General features: G+C 36.2%; 1 protein-coding gene across 19 annotated transcripts in view; it reads left to right on the forward strand.

Annotated features, from left to right (window-relative positions):
- ZNF521 (zinc finger protein 521) overlaps positions 1 to 20,425 on the forward strand; it is a 267,984-nt gene that overhangs the window by 3,207 nt on the left and 244,352 nt on the right. For 9 of the 19 annotated variants that reach the window (XM_043507969.1, XM_043507953.1, XM_043507957.1 and 6 more), the window contains 2 exons: positions 14,444 to 14,503; positions 19,979 to 20,158. Coding sequence is in view for 15 of the 19 variants with exons in the window: in XM_043507953.1 (XP_043363888.1) it covers positions 14,444 to 14,503; positions 19,979 to 20,158 (240 nt within the window). In the remaining 4 variants the exon portion in view is untranslated. Of the gene's footprint in view, positions 1 to 14,439; positions 14,504 to 19,978; positions 20,159 to 20,425 lie in introns of all 19 variants that reach the window. The other 10 variants (XM_038390425.2, XM_043507963.1, XM_043507962.1 and 7 more) reach the window with 3 other exon arrangements.

Consider the following 20,425-nt stretch of genomic DNA (forward strand, 5'->3'; position numbering starts at 1 on the left):
AAAGTCTTTCAGTCGACTTCAGTGGGCATTAGATCAGGCTCTATTTTTTGTTTGTTTTTTTTTACCTCCAAAAGGGGATAGTGTCTTGAATTTGCTGTCTTGCATTCTTTTTCAGTCATATATTTAATTTACTGAAGTTTGTACAGTTCAGTAATGCTTTTGTTCATCAGCATGCAAAGAACAAATGTGGTGCTCTTCACTTATCTTTTAAAATGAATTGACAAAGTTTTGTTGGTTGTGCGTCGGTTTAGTTCTGGACTTCCCTACTGAGGGTTTATTTACATGTCCGTATGATTTTTGTGGCCAATAAGTAGGGCCTCAGTGGGTCATATTTATAAGATGTTAGAAAAGTTGAACTGAACAAATACAGAGTTGGACTTAAAAATCTGGTACAGGTGAAGAAACACAAAATTAATGGGAAAATGGTGTAAATTGTTCTGTCAGAATAGGACCATGTTTTCGTCATGTTAATTTATACAAGCATGTGTATGTGTGCTACTTTCACATTTTACAGACTGAAAAGTGCCTTTCTGTAAATAACACTTAAATTAACTCAAAAATTCAGCTTCCATTTTATGTGTAGGTCTGAGCATAATCTGCTTTTTGTACTAGTAGCCTAAGATTTTCTAAAATGAGAAAATTGCAGAATCCTAGATTTCAGATGGAGTGGCTGGGGTTTTAGTGACAGTATACTATACACTTAAGAAACAGTGAAGAAATGTGCATCGTGCCATATTAATTATTTCTCTAGTAAAAAAATACAAATAGTAAATCAATCATCATATGTGTAATTATTGCAGCAGTAATTATCCTTGAGAAGCAGATTGTCATTCTTGGTGGCCTTTGTTCAAATAGCTGACTTTTTTCATTTTCCCATTTTATTTTTCTTGAATGGTGTCCATTTTTGAGTGGATTAGTAATATTCTGAGCTGAGGACAATCTGATTGTAAGATTTCTAGACGGGAGAGCAGCATGAATCAGCTGGGAAGGTCAAAGATTCTTTTATAGCATTTAAATTGAAAATGCTGTGTCCATCAAATATTTCATCTTAATTTTTAATGACGAAACAATAGCTATGAGTAACATTGCAAATGTTGTTTGTTAGAATTTCAACAGAAACCTAAATGCAACATTGATTTTAGGTTCTTTTTTAATGATTAGTAGCTTAATCATTAGGAGATGAGCAAGATCTGTAATTTAAAAGTAAACAGTTTTTCCAAACTGTTTCTCATCTAAATTAAACTATTATATACATCTATATAAAGAAGCTCTTTAAATTCATGAGTACTGTTTCCACATCTAAACAAAACATGAGATACACAGTAAATTTGCAATTTGTCATATACTTAGTAACTTTTTCTGATGGAAAAAGGTTTAAAAGATATTTCTGACACAGCTGTCATTTCTGATAACATAATTTGAAACCTGTATCTTAGGGGAATAGTGACACAAGGCGGGTAAATACATAAAACAAAATGACAGTTGAATTCTGGGGAGTTTGTATTTTGAATGCATGAAAGTAATGTTCATTTGAAATGGTGGGTGTTAAGAACTCACTAATAACTAAACGTCTTTTGTTTTTTGAAAATACATTTGTGAATTAGTTTTCTTCTGTTTGCTTTTTTTCCTCTTTTTGGTTTGCTGGTAATTATAGTCTTAGTCTAATTATCCTAGTAACTCTCACTGACTGGTACCAGCTCTTGACATAAATGAGAAACAAGGCAGGGCAAACAATAGCTACCTCTTCCCCCCTCACTTCCCCCAACATTTTAAAAACATTTACCTAAGCACAAGGAAGACTATCATTGTTTATGAAAAGCTGTATACCATGCACTTCAGGGATATGTAAATACATGCTTGGGCATAGGTGAGCAAATAATTCTCCATCCAGAGACATTTAAAACAAGATATTTAATTTGAATATCTTAAGTGAATTAATCTTTAAAAAGAAGTTAAACTGCCAGGTTGTTTTTAATATACTTAGAATCAGTTGCATCAAACTTATCAGTCTTGACCTATTTTTCATTTTGCTAGTTTATCTATCCCATTTCTTATGGTGAGTTTTCTGAAAGGGATCCTTATTGTATGTTTCCTATGTGATCAAAACAATCTTAAACACATACCTAAAAAAAAAAAAAAAGGGAGGGGAGGTAGTGGAGGTCAGCTATATACAAGTGTGAAAGCTACAAAACAAACTAAGTTGCAAAAGAGAAGACGATGGGGGAGGACGACTGGTCATTTATATTCCTTTTTAAACTCAGAATGTTTGAGGGCCAGAATTGTCCTAAATGTATTCAGGATGCTGTACTTGGGACCTCCTGAGCTAAGGAGCCAAGGGGTAAAGAGCAATTCAGTTGTCTTGTTTAAATTGGCCTCTTGAATGGCTAACCCTTTTATAACTTGGCACACTCTGTAAGATATCACACTTAGGTTACTGACACTTTTCTCTTCACTTGGAGGTATTTGTGTTTTATTCTTAAAAGTTTTTTTGATCAGAAATGATTTGTTTAGAAATATATGGATGCTATGAAAATGTAGTCATCAATGTCGTCTGTGGGGAAAAAAAACAGATATTTATTAGAGAATTTGAATGAAAAGGCAGTCCTAATGTGTCTTTAAATCCCATCCTTCTCAACCAAAGTCAGGTAATATCCATTAGGCTAAAGTTGTGTGTGAAAAATCGCTAGAAATTTTAGGTGTTAAATAAGCCACCACAGGGAGCTGGTATAGTCCCGCAAATTTAGTAGAAACATTGAACTCTGAGGACTTATTTAAGCATTTTTCTTTTTCTTTGTCACTTCAAAATGAATTTCCTTGTACTGATATTTAGTAACCCAGTTTTATAGTTCTGTGGCTTAATTTGTTAAATGTTTAGGTCCTAGAAAGAAGAGAAGGAAAAAATTTGCTCACTGTACTATGTACGTATATTATGTCTAAAACAGGCATGTATCTTGAAATGATACCAGGGCAATGCCCTGCGATTCTTAGAGTTGTGCCCTCTTTTGAGAAAACCAAGGTACTCTTTCCCTCTTGCCTGCATTTGCAACTGTAACTTCTGCAAAGTTGGTAGTGAATGAAAATGATCAATTTCATCCCCCGTATTTATGTGTGTATTTAATGTGACTAGTTCTCTATAATAAATTTGAAAAAATAATACATTTCTTGTATACAAGGCACAGATGTTATGGAATATTGGTATTTAAGATAGAAGGGTAGTGGATTATTGTAACAAAAAGGTAGCTTTATTAGTAACAATAGTTAAGAAAGAATTTAACATTCAAATCCCCATCAAACAGTAACACTTCTATTAATTTCTCAATTAGCTGAATGTTTATCACCCCCACACTGCACAACCTCTAAATTACGTGGACTGGATGTTACTCATTAGATTGATTATAGTCTAATCCGCAGACAGTCTAGCATAAACAAAAACAGCAATTACTATTGGCATGATTCCTTTGAACTCAACTCAAAGTTCCAGTATGGCTGGTCCAAAGAACTTTTTTTCTGAAAGGCCTGGTTTCAGGATCTCAGAGGTTCTGGCATAATCATTTTATAGGGAGGGAACAAAACATTCATAAGTTTCCACTTGGTCTGAAAAGCAAAACCATTTGTTTTGATGCATGAGTGGATTGTTGGCTTTTATTTAGCCACCCAAAAAGGGAAAATATTAGACATTGAACACAAAAGCATACATAAACAAATCAAATTTCAAAGGGATTTAAAATGACCATCTTATAATGTTATAGTACAGTCTATTTATAGTTACTTTTTTTTTGTCTTGCCAGATTATTCCCATGTATCATTAAAAAAAAATGTTGTTCCCCCCTTAAGTAATTCTCATTAACATGTCTAATGTTTATAACTGAATTTATCAACTTCAGGATTACAAAAATGATATCCAATTGCTTTCTGGGACCAGTGCAAATCTAATCGACCATTTCTCAGGAGCAGGTGACCTTGTATCTTGGAAACCTTCTATCTGTAAATAGTTACGAACTAAACTGTTAGTTGCCATGTGGCTGAAATCTTTAGATAAAAATTCCTTAAAAGGTTTTGAAGTCTAGAAGTATGGCTTGGGTTTTCTAGTTGCTGCTAACTCTTGCAACAAGAGATGCTCTTAATATGCAGACCTGTAGGATAACATGTTCCACCATGATCTAAGATTTCTTAAAAGGTTTTATGCTTTCCTGTAATTCATTCTGTGTAACTGGTTTGATAGCTTTAATTTCTTTGTTATGAAATGCATGCCTCAGTATTGAAATCTCACAAATTTTGTAAAAAACCCTTTCTACCTTTTTTTAGTTAAGTATTTGTAAATGAGAAAAGGATTTAAATCCCCTCCCTCCCCAAGCCTGTTAGAATTTCATGTAGACATCTTCTGGATTAAATGTTTTTTTTTGTTTGAAACACTGACTTAGAATGTGGTATGAATACTGATATCTCAAGGAAAAACCTCAACATTTTGGGCAGGTCTACAATACAGCTGGGATTGATGCTCTGAGATCGATCCATTGGCAGTTGATTTAATGGGTCTAGTAAAGACCTGCTAAATCGACTTCTGATCGCTCTCCAGTCAACCCCTGTACTCTAGCCCTGACGAGAAGAGTAAGGTAAACTGATGGGAGATTTTCTCCTGTTGACCCCTCGTGGTAACTCGACCTAAGGTACATTGATTCCAGCTACGTTATTCACATAGCTGGAGTTGTGTAGTGTCGGTCAACTTATCATGGTAGTGTAGATATAGCCTTTGACTGAAATGTATTTGGCATTTTTCATAGGCTCCTGTGGTAGTGTCAAGTCAGTATTAGTCCCACTTGAGATGGAGAAAATGCAACTTTCTTATCCTATTTCAATTAAATCAGAATTATGCTCAAATATATATAATTTTATTTTTTCCCCTTGTGGGGACTACATTTTGTTCTAGCAGAAATTGTGTATGATTGAACTGTTGTACTGTGGAAAGGTATTGAAATATTGTTGGACTGTGGAACGGTATTGAAAGGAATTGAACTGTTGGACTGTGGTTTTAAAAGTATTGTGCAATGCTTTTACTACAAAGCAATTGAAACATAAACATTAAAGTTGTTCAGTTGCTCTTTATAGTAGTCAGATAGTATAAGGGAAGCTTTTAAATAATTCTAAATCATATACAACACTTGGCATAGAAGTCTGACAAAAGATGAATCTTTGAAAACAGAGCTCAGTAGTGAGTTTTGTTTTTGTTTTAACTTTAATTTTAGGCAACTTGGGTTCTTAGCATGCATCACATTCCACTTCAAGTATGAGAATTATGCTAGTTTAGCAATTATTAGAGATGAAAGAAATTCCGTTAGATATGAATCCACCTAAACTTCAGTAGCTTTAGTTTTAGCCAGGATAATGATCAGATAGTAGTTAGCCATATGCCTGGGGACTATACTATAGCAAAAAAATATTGGGCTGATCTTGGGGGTATTTTTATTACAACGCATTACAATTAGCATTTTCATTCAGTCCACCTGCTTTTTTGGGTTTTTAGTTTGGTTACAAAAATTCTGCTTTCAGTTTCTTTTGTGTAAGATGCTGTTAGTACCCTCATGAAAAGAAGTTAAAATCGGGAGTATTTTCCTCTAATATTACAGTACTAGTTAAAATTGTACAAACTCTTTTTTTTTACCGTAAAAGTTATTTTTTTGCATTCCTTTACTATTTTTGAAGACTTTTTCCCTCCATAATGCTGAGGTACAAGAAGAAGAAAAATGTTTTTCAGGATTTAATTTATTATGTGGCCTGTATTCTTCTGGGATGTGCATAACATTTATTTTCAATGGAGAGATACTGTAGATTAAAGAACGCCCACTGTGCATGATTTACAGCAGCTTTTTGTTCTTACACTTCAACTTCTTTTACTATGTATAGTCTTAAGTATAGGAGTCTTGTCAGTTATCCACATTTTAAAAACATCCTGAATCCTGCACCACTGATATTAATGGCAAGTGTCTCTCCCTTCTCCCCCCACCACCCCCCGTTACTGACTTCAGTGGGAACGGAGAGAGGGCTTACTGTTTGCATTAGTAATTCATCTGAAATATTATTCCATTTTTAAATAAGTATGGTATCTTTCAAGGTTTGACCCCTTCCTTCCGAATCTCTAAAACTCTACAATATATTTAATTTGATGTAGTACATTTTTATTGTTATTCTTTGGTGTGCAAATTGTTTTGCTGTTTAATGATACTGCATCACTTTTTTTTCTTTATTGGTAACTAGAAAGAAATGTGTTAAATCTGGCTGTGCTAGCCTTTGGTCAAATACCCCCAGGTGAAGAAGAATTTGACACCTTTATATCCTACTAAAAATAAGCAGTGGGGGAAAAATATTCAGAATCTCAGTGTTGCCCCCAATTTTTAGTGTCCTGGATCTGGAGTAAAACTTACAACTTCTTTATCTCCAGTTGTATTTACCTTCTTAATGAACATCAGAAAACAACATCCCTGATGACTGGTTTCTGAGTGAGATTTTTATTTTCCCACTCTGGATACTTTTGTAAAACTAGAATGTTCCACTTTCCATTGTTGACTGATTAATGTCTTGAAGGGATTTAACAGGGAAAAAAGCCCTTCATTTTAAAATATTTCTTTTACACATATCACATTAAGTGACATTATGAGGCCATGCCCTTGATAAGTCTAGGCTATATGTTGGTCAACAAAACATGCTCTGGCTCTGAAGTATATTACCCTGGGGTGGGAGGAGAGAAAGCTTATGGTTTTTTTCCTAATGGCATCAACGTATTTTCTAACTTTTGATAGTACTAATGTGTGTGGTGGATTTGCAGGGGGAGGGGGAGGAGGAGGAGGGTTTGCTTTATCTCTTTTAGTTATTCTCCACTTCCTTCCTTCCAATTATGTTCCTTGGAATCTCTGATCCTCTAATCCCAGAACAACAGGGACTTCAAGATGTATGCTCAATGCAACTTTTTATCATCCTAAAAATAGGTGGATGAAATGGTTGACTATTGGCCTTTGTGTGTGACTTCTGGGAAGTGGCTGGGTTATGTAGTTAAGAGCCAGAGCCTGGGAAAAAGATTTATGTCTTGTGATTTAAGGTGAAGCTGTTGAATAGATTGAGTGGAAAAGGCTAGTGAGCCAAATACACATGTAAATCAAGAGAGGAAGGGGAGTAAGCACTGAGTACTTTTCTGGTTGCAGAAAAGTAAAAGACAAGAATGATAAGAGGAAGAACAAAAGGTGATGTACAAAATCGTAAAACAAAGAAGTGAATTCCGTGGAAGCAACTCCCTGATAAACATTTTGGCCACTGGTTATTTCTGTTTCTAACCTCTGTGATCCATAGCTTCAAGTGTGCTTTTCTTTAAAAGAGTTCAGCTTTTTCTGGGAAACATTTAATTAATCCCCTATTTCCTACGTACAGGTGCAGGTAGAAGCCTGCAAAAATAACCTAAATTCTTAATTATGTCCCTGTGCCCATGTACCTCATCACCTATGCCTTACGGAAGTTACTGAAGAGAGAGAGAACGTATGGTTTATATGTAGTTGTAATGTATTATGAGGAATCTGAACTCTGAAACCATTACTATTACATAACGGGCTTTCAGAGTAGCAGCCGTGTTAGTCTGTATTCACAAAAAGAAAAGGAGTACTTGTGGCACCTTAGAGACTAACAAATTTATTAGAGCATAAGCTTTCGTGAGCTACAGCTCACTTCATCGGATGCATTTGGTGGAAAAAACAGAGGGACTTTTTCTACCAAATGCATCCGATGAAGTGAGCTGTAGCTCACAAAAGCTTATGCTCTAATAAATGTTAGTCTCTAAGGTGCCACAAGTACTCCTTTTCTTTATAACGGGCTTTGTAACTGCTCAAAAAATATCTTGGATATTCTTTTCACTTCTTGATTTTTATCATTCTGGACTGGTTATCCATAAATATGTTCTCCAGTGACATTCCCATACCCTCCTGCAGGATGATGCAGAACAGTGCTTTGCAGTGTGCAAGGGTTTCTGTTCTCATTGCATGGACTGCATCCAGTGCGAGATCAGTGGAATTGCAACAGTTTGACTTCTTTTTGTATAACTGCAAAAGGGGTGGAATAAAGTGAGAACTTGCCCCTCAGCACCTTAGTTCCGTTATCTGTGAGATGATATAATAATGCCTCAGAGGGATGTTATAAAAAAACTTTGAGATTCTTGGATGAATGGCACTTTGTAAAATGCATAGTATTGTTATCAACTTACCAACAAAAACACTTTAAAATATAGTCCAAGTATTTGCTCATGGATGAGAGATTAGGAAGGCAAGGTCAGTACACAAAACTGGTCTAACTGTCCTGAAAACAAAATAGGTTCTAAGTTTAGAAAGACACTAGAATTCTGTGTGGTTGGAAGGAGTCTCTTTTCTGCCTTCCTCACCCATAATATTCCATAGACGTAACTGTCTCCATACATGATTCAGTGTGTCACATTGGGACGCTGTCATCCATGAATAAAAAATATGAGGGCTGAAAGAGAATGGTCCAAAGGGGTGTGTGTGTGTGTCTGTTTCTTTTAAATGTGCCTAACCAGAAAGGTTATCTTTTTAAGTATTGCCTAAGAAAATACTACTATTTCAGCATAGGAATAATATTATCCAACCAACACAGCTGAATTGGGTGCCACACACTGCTCCCAGTTTAGCCTTTATACAAGAGTAACTGAAAAGAAGCTCAATAGAGGAACAGGCTGGAGAGGAGAGTGTGTAAAATGGATAAGAATGTCAGGAGAGGTGTGAGGCAGCCTCTATCTGTAGGAAGAAGAAGGTGTGAGTGGATGAAGGGTTGGTGGTAATAATGAGCATTCACTTCTATTATTTTAAACAACCCCTTCCCCCAAGAATCCTTTACACTTGTGAGTTGTGCTTTAAGAAAACACCATTACATTACAGTTTAAAAATAATAGAAGGCAGAGTATGCAACAACACTGGAAAAGAAAGGAAGGGTTCAGTTTAATCTCAAATATATGTATATATTTATTGATAGGATTATTACAATTTTATCAAAAAGTATTAAATGACACTTGAAATTTTGCTTCTTTGGTAAAGTGGAATCTCAATTTTATGAACACCAGTCTTCACAAATGACTAATTATGTGAATCATTTTTATGGGGAGGGGTCATATAACAAATGAAAGAACAAGTCAATGAAAGAACAAATCAGCGTTGCTTCAGATTCCAGTGCCTTCAGATTCTGATGCCATTGGTGCGTTGGAAATGCTTGGCAGTGGCTTGAAGGACAAGAAGAAAGTAATGCAGTGCACCATATTTCAACTCATGCAGTGACCTGTTGTAATTTTGAGACGTTTGATTTTATGAACTCCTCCGTCCCCCATTTTAGCTGATACACTAGAGCAAGGCCTCTTTTATCTTCAGTGGAAGTGTATTGATACTGTTTAAGGTGGTTCAGAAAATTAGACCGTGTCTGGTGTTTGATCAGGATGGTTACTGACCAATAAGAATACAAGATGTCTTAATACAGTTTTGTAATGTACTTTATATGTTTGCTAACCTCACTGAAGTAGCATTGTATTGTCCCCTCAGAGTCACATTTGTGATTTTCATTGGCACCAGTGGGAGTGAGAGTATGTGCTTGTATCTATGTCTATGTAGAAAATTTGGCTGATGATGACTTTTAAAGAAAGTATGAATGGTGTAGAGGAAGTGGAGAAAGAATAAACAAGAGGAACTACTTTAGGGTGTGATCCTGCAATTTATTCCACATTTATAACTCTTTATTGACTTCAGCTGGCATTCCCCATACAAATTGAACCTTTATTAAAATATGTTCTAAAGGCATGGCCCTGCAAAGTGGTGCAAGTCCACAAAATCCACTGATTTAAATGGGATTTGAGAGGCTTAGCACTTTGCAGTACTGACTGTTAAATTTGCCTCTGCTGTGTGGCTAATCTACCTGATCATATTAAATATCGATGCATAGATGGTGGCAATAAGTATCTCTTCTTGGCTTGTACGTGGACATGAAGAGAGAGGAAAAGCAGAAAGATACTTCCAGAAATGACAGTAATTTTTAGATACTAATATAATGGCACACATGTTTCATTTCTATTCTGTGGGTAGCTCTGTAAATTGTATATTGATTATGCTAATATGCTTAGTGCCTCTTACTTATCTGCAGATATTATTCAAATATGTAGATGGCATGCATGCTTTATAAAGTAATCATCATAGGAAGAATACTTTTGTGGAAGATAAGTTTTAAATTCAAGTACCAATGTTAAGCTTATGGCAAGTTATACTGAGTTATAGGAAATGCAAAATATAAGTTAAATATATATATTTATATTGTAAATCAGATCTTCTCATGCCCCTAGCAATCTTGGTTGTTGTGTTACGTTTTGTTTTGTTTCACATCCCTTAAATAAAATGTTTTTAGGAAGGGTACTAAATCAATAACAGTCTGTTTATAGTATATTTTGGGATATGTGGCTTCTCTTGCTTTGTTTAACAAGCTGAAAAGAGCCTCAGACATTCAGGGAAGTATGTATTCTCTCTCTCTCTCTCTTTAATTTATTAGCCTACCCATGGTAGAAGAAAATAGTCTTTTTTCAATTATCTGTAGCTTTTATTTTGTTATAGTTTGTAATAGCTCAAAGGCCATAAATCAGAGCCTCTGTTCTCCATAAAGGATTCCCTCTCAGTGAAAATGCACCTTTTCATAGTACTCCCACATTTCTATTTTCATCCATTCCTTTTTCCATATGAGGTCTCCCCAAGCATGCACCACTGCTGTCTGGTTCTATTAATTGGGGTACTAATACTAACAGACTGACCCTTCCATGTGGGATAGCCCGGTTAGTTAGCAGAAGATGTGAATTCTTCCACTGTTAGCTTTATAAACTCTCCCCCACATACATAAGCCTTGTGCCACCTTGACAATCTTTCTAGGTAGGAGGGGTGAAATCCTGGCTGACCAGCAGATGCTGAAGTAAATTAGTGGGAGGTTAACTCTGCTGGCAGAATCTATGGGCCAAATCTGTTTGTTCCCCCACTTAGTGACTTCAAAGAGACTATTTGCATGAGAAGGCAAGTAAGATTTAGCCCTAACAATGTTGGTTTTTCAGCTTTCCTAAAACACTCTGAGTCTGGGCATGCAGGATGGTCTGAATTCAAACCAGAGTTTTCCCAGGCTAACAAGTAGCTCTGCCTCTTGGATCGCAAAGCTGAACAGCCCTTACCGTTTTTATATATATATAAAGTTCTTGTGTAGAAATGCATTTTTGTAGTAAAGTTTAAATGCTGTTATGAGTCCAAATCCACCAGCCTTTATAAAGGTGGAGACAGCTGAAATACTAAAATTCTGTTTTCCCTGACTGAGATCTTCTTTTAAAAAAAATATTATATTCAAATAGAATTTTCCACAATCAAGGAGTGCAGTGCCACAATTGCTTTGATGAGCGATTCTTGTTTAGAAACACTTTTTTAAAAAAAAAATTATCATGTAATTGTATAATAGGGAATTGATGGTTTATTGCTTTAAGAAGCTGGCAATGTTCTCTGATCTAGTTAGCAAAGAAATATTTCCACAGCTAGCAAAACAGGTGACTCTGCAGTCATAAACACTTAGCAAATAATTGTTATTAGTTGGAGGAAGAATCTGGCCATTGTGTAACTAGTTCATATTTTGTAGGCTAACTCTGTGATAAAGGTTCCTTATTCTAGGGCTTTTGTTCAGACAAAAAATATTGTTTCTCTGAAATAATGATGTCACAAAAGTATCTAGAATTAATATTCAGCCATAGCAGCATAACATAACATGATTGGAAAGACAGGCTTTAGCTCTCCATATGTCCTGAGGTTTCTTCTTTTATTGGCATTCAATTACTTTTACTATCCCGGAGTTCTATTCTTACGGTAGGCCATGCTAAATATTTTATATATTAAAAAAAAAAGTCTAAAGTCAAAACCCTTTGTTCACAAATATAATACTAGACTATAAATAATCTTTGTTTTTTATGGTATTAACTAGAAATATTTGACATATGCTGCTGCTGTCCATATATCCTTCCTATACTTATTTTAAATGTAGTTTGCTAGCCAAAAGCTTTTGTCTCATGTTGGTATAAAGCTTAAAGCCCCTAGTAGAGGGATATTGTTGAAAATTGCCTTTGTTTATTCAAAGGAAACACAATGCTTCAGTTAATGCTTGGGGAAGTAAACATTGAAGTTGGGTATGAGATTTAGGGTGATGTTTATCCAAGTGAGTTTAACATGGTATGATAACTGGAATGACACTGAAGGCTAAAGTTCTTATAAACAGGCTATGAGAAGACTTAATATGGTTCCTTTTTAGTACTTTGTGGCTACAGAAGGATGAACTGGACTATAATTACCCAAAGTAGCAAATAATTGTTATTAGTTGGAGGAAGAATCTGGCCATTGTGTAACTAGTTCATATTTTGTAGGCTAACTCTGTGATAAAGGTTCCTTATTCTAGGGCTTTTGTTTTTGTTCTGTTCTCTTCTCTACCATATTTTTCATTTCAAGGGTTCATCTTTCCTGACAAAACATGTCAGTCTAGTTGACTGTTATTGGCAAGTTCTTTATGCAATGGCCTGTTGTGACCTACTTGGCTCTTTTGTGACTAAGAGTCCATAAAGAGCTTGAACAACAGTTTAAAAAAGATGCTAACCACAAAGTTACCTGCTAATATGCTGTTCAGAAGTTTACTTTCTTTTTTTTAATGTAACATGTATGGAAGTTGAACTTTGAAAATGTGCACTCTTTGGAGTTTTCATACAGGAGAGTATTTCTCCAGAAAAGATTTAAAAGCAGAGTACTATACTAACAGCAGTTATTTTTACAAAATATACTATAGTACATTTACTAAAAATAAGTTCATTTGAGGTAGTCTTCAGGTGTTTTTATGTATTAATTTTCAAAATTCTGCAACGTGCCTTTCAAACAGTATTACAAATTAACAAAATTTTGCTCTGTATATGTGGCTGCCTCCATTAGTAAGGAGAGGTTCTGGTACCTCTGCTGATGGAAGTAATCAATGCATTTCTGCAGAAAGACTTAGTCCCCCAGTTTACATACCTTAAAGGCAGAAGCGAAGACCTACTTAAAGCAAAACAAAACAAATCTTGAAGGCTAGAAGGCTACTGTCTGGTCTCTAAACTTCCCTTTTTGGGAACAGCTGTTGGGAAGGTTATTTTATATCCACTTTCATGATTTTTTAACACCTGCTGATGATTTTTTGAATACTTGGTGGTACTGTAAACATGAAGTCTCCTCTCTACACTTTTTCCCCACTGGAAGGGAGAAGGAACTCTCTTTCTCTACTGCACCTTCAACTCAAAGAGTTCTTGCCTTTGGGAGTGTAATAAGGAAGTAGTTCTGCTCCTTGACTCCTCCCCTATCTTCACTTTGGTGGGTCTTTTCCGCTGTGAATAGCTTCAATGCCTGCCTCTGCAGCACCCGGTAGCTTCCAAAAGCAGTCACAGAATGAAGCTGACATGATTCTTGTCAGTTTCACTGCTGCCCAGAGGGTTTTTGAACAGTGAGTCTGGCCAGAGTGGTGTGTGCTTAGGGAAACTGAGCCATAATAAAGATGCTGGTATGGTCTGTTTGCAGACTAAGTGTATGTCTATACTACCCGCCAGATCGGTGGGCAGCAATCAATCCAGCAGGGGTCGATTTATTGCATCTAGTCTAGATGCGATAAATCGACCCCCAAGCGCTCTCCCGTCGACTCCTGTTTTCCACCTCCATGAGAGGCAGAGTCAACGGGGAAGCGGCAGCAGTCGACTCACCGCAGGGAAGACACCGCCGTGAGTAGGTCTAAGTACGTCAACTTCAGCTACGTTATTCACGTAGCTGAAGTTGGGTAACTTAGATTGATCATCCCCCCCTTAGTGTAGACCATGCCTCAGTAAGACGGCACTGTGTTGGTTCACTTTTGCAAGGCTATCTCACAACTGTAATGGTAGCTTTTAAAAAAAAATCTTAAATTTAGTGGAAACTAATGGTTTAGCACCCACTCCCGCTTTGCCAGAAAAAGTTTCCCATTTAACAGTGTCGAGTAGGTGAGTGGAGTCTCCATGCCTTGTCTTAGATCGTAATTCAGTTATGTACCAGAATATAGTACAGAGGATTGAAAATAGATATCCAAGAGGAAATTTGGCTTGTTTCTTAATCCATGAGATCTCTTTGGTCACTCTGCTGCAAGGAAACTACATGCTTGTGGACAAAGTGTGGTGCTATGGTCTGGTTTGAGGTTTTGCACCTTGCAGTGATTCTGTACTAGGCAATGTTCTCTTGCCCTGTTGCACAAGCATTACTGGCTTTCAGAACTGAAACTAGGGAGATGACGCATGAGTCATTTCAGCTACCCACCTAACATCTTGTGTTTTTTTGTTTTTGTTTGTTTGTTTACTTTTTCCTGGCAGTAGAAGAAAATGAAACGGAGGACCAGCAGGCGGGTGTGGGACAGATAGCCGCACAGACTGGTAATGCTGAATTCCTTCATTAGTGCTTGTTTGCTGGTTTACAACAGTGTGAGATTTATTTTTTCAAGGTCTGCTCTCATCTTACTGAATTTCAACTTCAAATGCACTTCTAAAGCCCAGGGAAAAAAATGATCCCACTTTTCAATGTCAGAAAATCAGGAATATTGCTGTTTGTAATGTATCCAACTGAAAGGGAAGCATTAATCTTTAAAGTCCAAGATGGTTTGTCTGCAAACAAACTACTATGTGCACCTGCAAAACCCAACCCTAAGCATTCATCTTTATGAAACTGTTGTTGTCTTGGGCTAGTTATTTTATAAATGATTTTAAGCTTAAAATGACAGGTTTCAAAGTAGCAGCCGTGTTAGTCTGTATTTGCAAAAAGAAAAGGAGTACTTGTGGCACCTTAGAGACTAACAAATTTATTTGAGCATAAGCATGCATCCGATGAAGTGAGCTGTAGCTCACGAAAGCTTATGCTCAAATAAATTTGTTAGTCTCTAAGGTGCCACAAGTACTCCTTTTCTTTAAGCTTAAAATGGTAATTGTTCAGTTTGTTTACCAGTCACTAACCCCCTTCATGTAAGTCAATGGGAGATGTGTAGATAAATCCTTTTGTTTAGGTCTGAACGTACATGGAATTTATTATTAATAATTGTAAAGAAGTACCGCAAGTAGGTTAATATTATGATATCCATTCCTTGTAACAATAACGGCTTTTCCCCCTCTTGTATGATTTCTAGAATTAAAGAAATGATTTTTTATTTTTTTGTTTTGGTTTTGATTAGAGTCCTGGTCCTGCAAACAGTTATATAAATACTTATTCATGGGGGTAGCCCCATTGATTAACTGAAGTTACTCTTATAAGGCCTCCTTTCTTAAGGGTTTTCCAGGTTGATTACTAGAATCAGTGGATTTAAAAACAAAAAAAAAGGAATTTATAGGCAATAGTTTGAATTATTTCACATTAGATTGTAAAGAATACATTTAAAGCTGTTAAGTAAAATACTTTGTCATCCAGAGTACTGTATACATCTTGTTGTTAGTGTTTGTTGCAATGCAGGTGAAACGCTTTATTTAAAAATAAAGAAATTAAATGACAGAAAGAAATGTTTCTCTAAATCACAGGAATAAATTTATGCCTAAATTGTTTGATTTTTTTTTTTAACTTGAGAACTAATAACTGCCATATACATTTTCAATTTGAAAAACAGTGGGCTATAAAGGTGAAGAATAATATGTCAGGAAATGGTCCAGTTTTCTACTATATTTATTTTTGTATTAACTCTGAGTTGTTAAATCTTGTTTGTGCATTCATTTTCATATTACCATTTTATCTTGTGTTCTGGTACATTCATCGTAGAATAAGATATTATTTATTTATTTATTTGACTATCAAAAGAACTTAATGCTAGAAATTCAAAAATAACTCCAGATATATCTGATCCAGGCAGTGCGGAAAGTCCATACTATATCCACACTGCCAGAAGTTTTTATAGTAATACTTTGTATCTAAGCTCTGGCTCTAACCATTAAATGTGCTTTTTATAGAGTACCAAGTTATAAATGTAGTGCAGCTACGGCATATTAATCTTACTGCAGAGATTTAATGAGGCAGTTGTTTTGCGATGGACACTACTGGGAGCAGAGAGTGACATAGTTTTACTTTACCACTGAGCTGCAGAAATATTTCTTGCCTGGTAATAATTATAACCACATGATCTTAGTTTTCCTTTCTTTTGCCAGCACTTTTCCATGCAGAAGTGGCTTGGAAGCCAGTGAAATGTATTGGAAACTGGGCAGTTTTCATGGTAGTTTGACGTTTTCGCTCTGATCAGCTATGGATCCTTGTTGCATAGAGAGAAATATGTAAGATGAGTTTCAAGAATACAGATAGTCTTTGCCAGTCTATTGAGATGCCTTTTAGATATTCATTACTTTTACTTGACTTTTATATGGGTTATAAAAAGTAAATGTGGTGAAACCTCATTTTTACATGGACAGAATGGAATTTCTGCTGGTTGAACTGATCCCATACTTGAAATTAATTGAAGTCCATGGGTTTATTGCCGCCAACTCTTTTAAGCCAATGCAATTTCTCATTTTCCCCAAAGTTGCAGTTTTATTAGACCAAGTTATAGAAATAACATCCCTTATGAGGAGGAGGAAGAGGAGAAGGACAGAACCACCTGCCAGAGAACATAGTAATGGGAAAATCATACTACTTTTAATTTCCACTTATAAATAATGTTAACATAATCAGTAACAGAAGACAGACCTTGATTTTTTTATTGTGTTCATAAATTGACTTTATTTCTGTATCAAATCTAATCCTCCTTTCTATACTAGATAATTAGAAATGTAGGCTGTAGGCCATGTGCAGTTGCAGACATCGTAAGGTGGTAGTGGGGGCTAGAGCCGTGTTTCTTACAGATGGTAGTTGGGACATGGCTGTGGAGTTTACAGAATTGACAGTGCTAGTGTTTGCAAGTGCTGGAGATGGAGATGTTTGAATAGATGATCTTAGTATTTGTGGCTTCGTTTGTTGCAGATGTTAGGATGAAGAGGGGCATTTATGGTACTTAGAGGTATTTGATACAGACTATTTGAAAGCACTAGCCTTAATTAGGAAGAGGTAAAGATGCAATTGCATGAATATTGCATTTATGAACCAGGTTTTATTTAGGCTCACAAGGAGCTTTTCAAATGATGAAACTAAGCATGTGTGCAGTCACTAACATATAGCCACCTCTGGGGTGGAAAACAGCTGCTGTTATGATTTAGAAAACCATCCCACAGACTTCAAGTTATATGACCTATTTAAAATATATATATATATATATTTTTTGTGGTGGTGTCTCTCCAAACAGTGAATAGGGAGGATATGTATTCACCAACAGAGAGGCTGAGACTGCCAGAACTCATTTCACAGGAGCGTCATAGGCTAAAATTGAACCTAGGTCCCAGAGGGTTCCCCTGAAGTGTTGACCTAAAAACAAATGTGCCAGGTGGCTAGAGCATGTATTCTAAAGTTGCTGCAAAAGGGAATAAGCTTGACTGAGTCCTGTCCCTTTAGAGTAATATCTGTGAATGCAGAAATGGGAGCAAAAACTTTTGTATTACTGTTAAAATAAATTTAATTTTAATAACTAGTATCTAAGTAGTAAGCTTTGACTTGAACAATTCTTCATGTTTTTGTGTGCTAAGGAGTGTGTGTTGTGGTGGATTCTTGTAAAGTGCCAGTATTCATGAACAATAGTTCTTGAATTCCCCCCCCCCCCTTTTTTTAAAGCATGGTAGTTAAAGCAGAGTCAGACTCTAACCTTATTTTAAAACAAACAGGTGTATAAACTTTATGTGCATCATTTAAATACTCATGTTAAAATTCAGACCCAGTGCCCACATTTCCCTGAGTGCTGTCAGTTTTATGAGATGAAACTGGGAGCCTGAGCTGAATAACTAACAGTATGCAATATGCACGTGCTACCTTCCAACAAGTGTTTAATGATGTTGGGGTCAATTTGCAAGAGTTAAGACAATTATTTCTTTTCCCGAACTGCTTGTAACCAAGTGGTATTTTAGCTACTCTGTTAAGCTTACTGAAGAACTTGGAAAATGTTACTGGTACACAGATTGTTTAGATCCAGATCCAGAATTTAAAAATGGCAGAAGAGCTTTCCTAGGTTCAGATGGTATCATTTTTGGCAATGTTAGTCTGCATACTACTACTTAATTTGGAAGTAGCTGCCTGAGTTAATGTTCTTATTCTAGCATCAAGAAATTTAAAATTGTAAGAATCTTGCCATGTATGTAGGTGTAGTTTAACAGAGCAAACATACCCATTCGCCACACTTACTTCTTTCACTCATTTGTTGATGCTCTGTAATATAATTCCCTTTAAAAACAAACCTTGCCCTTTATCCTGTCAGAGAGATTCTTCTGGCTTAGCTCATGAGCCACATAGTGTGAGGAAGCTCACTTAACAACAGGTCTGTTTCATTTCTGGTTTATGCATAAGTATCCTCTATCATTGGTAAATGATTTGAAGGGCAGCAGTGTCTATTGTAGGTTTCAGGGAGATGGTAAGAGCCATGACAGTTGTGGCAGATGTAGGGAATGGTTGGTATTCGTGGCAACTGCACCATTGCAGGCATCTCATCGTGGAGGAGTGGTGACGATGGCTTTTGTAGCAGACAGAAAAGGATTAGGTCCTAACTGTACTACTTTCTCTGTTTTTATTAAGAATTCATTTTCTCAGGTGACTTATTCCAGCTGCATAAAGTGAAGCGCGCTCAAATGTCTGAAAAGCAACTGAGGCTGCCCATGTGGAAAAAAGTAGTGAAATGTGTGGGTTCCTACACACATTTGTTGAATTGTGGTTCCTGAGAAGAACAAAAGTAAACTGCCAGTTTGCTTTATTGGAGAAGACAGATTGTTTTATTTCTGTCTTTGGGGGAAACGCTTAGTAAAATGGGCAAAAAGTCAGGAATAGTTAAGGCACCACAGTGTACTCTACCTCAAAAGAAGAAAAGTCAACCTAAATTACTCTTCATTTAACCTCATTCCAGCATTAGTCGTTTATAGAGCTGAGGTAGTGCAATGAATTGTATGGTTCCTACTGTGCTCAAGGGATTTGGCTGAGATCGCTCGACTCATTTAACTTAGAACCTGATAGTGGGATCATGCCTGCTATTTTGGGGTTAGAACTAACTTGTCCCAGTGATCCTCAAAACACTTGTTATCCCAAACAGAGAAAGGTGTCCTTGTGGAGTAGTTACAATTTATAACAGTTAGTTTCCAGCTTCCCATGATCTGGCAAAAAAAGGAATCCATCCAGCTTATTCTTTAGTTAAATTGTATCCAAGTTAATGCACATACATATAACTTTAACTCAAAGCATAGTTTTTTTCTACAGTATTGTTCTACATCAAGTAATAGGGTGATAGAATATTAAGACTGGCTTATGAAATACAGAACAATTTCATCCGTATGTTAATCAGTTCAGTTTATTTTAATCTTTTATTTAATTCTGGTAATTTCCTGTGAAACACTAGAGTTAACTGTGAAAAGAAACTCTCCTAAACTCATTGTTTTTTTGTTTTTTTTTTTAATTTTCATTGAACACTGTTTAATTGTAAAGGTAATATTTCCTTTCTTATTGTGATCAAAGCCCCTGGATAAGCTGTGAAAAAATTGATAAAGTTAACACTGAAGTATGGGAGAGTTGTTTGAAAGGGAGAGAGTGCTGCTTTGTTAAGGTCGAGGGAAAATTTTTTTCATCATCAAGAATAGAATAAAAGTTAAGGAAAGAGGTTTCCTCTGCTTATTTAGCAATAAAATCTAAAGTGTGTTTCTCCTGTGCAGCAGGCTCATGCCAAATGTATTTCTGCTTCTTGGTAACAACAAGAACCAATCTGATTTTTAAAAGGATCTGTTCTTAAAAGCCCTGAGGTCACAGTCTTGATTTTCTTTCAGATGCTAACTGTAAACTAGAAGACAAGGCAGAAGATGGAGAGGTGATAGATTGTAAGAAAAGGCCAGAAGAAGGGGAGGAGTTAGAGGAAGAAGCTGTGCACAGCTGTGACAGCTGCCTCCAGGTGTTTGAATCACTGAGTGATATCACAGAACACAAGATTAATCAATGTCAACTGACAGGTAAACAATACTTATCACTTTGTGGCTTCTTGCACTGTTCTATTTCTGATTCCAGTTCTTTTCTTCAGATTCATCTCCCTCCCCCAAGTTGTTTTACTCCTACACTTGAATGTTTAAGCCTTAGGTGATGCCCGTCATTAATTCCGTGGTAAAGTTATGCTGTGAACTGGTACACCATAAATTTTATTCAGATTGGATAATTACTTCATTCACACCTGATTTAAACTGTGCTTTAGCTTTCAGAGGGCCTGGCTACTACTCTGTTTT

The sequence above is a fragment of the Dermochelys coriacea genome, chromosome 2, assembly GCF_009764565.3.
Source record: "Dermochelys coriacea isolate rDerCor1 chromosome 2, rDerCor1.pri.v4, whole genome shotgun sequence".
Lineage (NCBI taxonomy): Eukaryota > Metazoa > Chordata > Testudines > Dermochelyidae > Dermochelys > Dermochelys coriacea.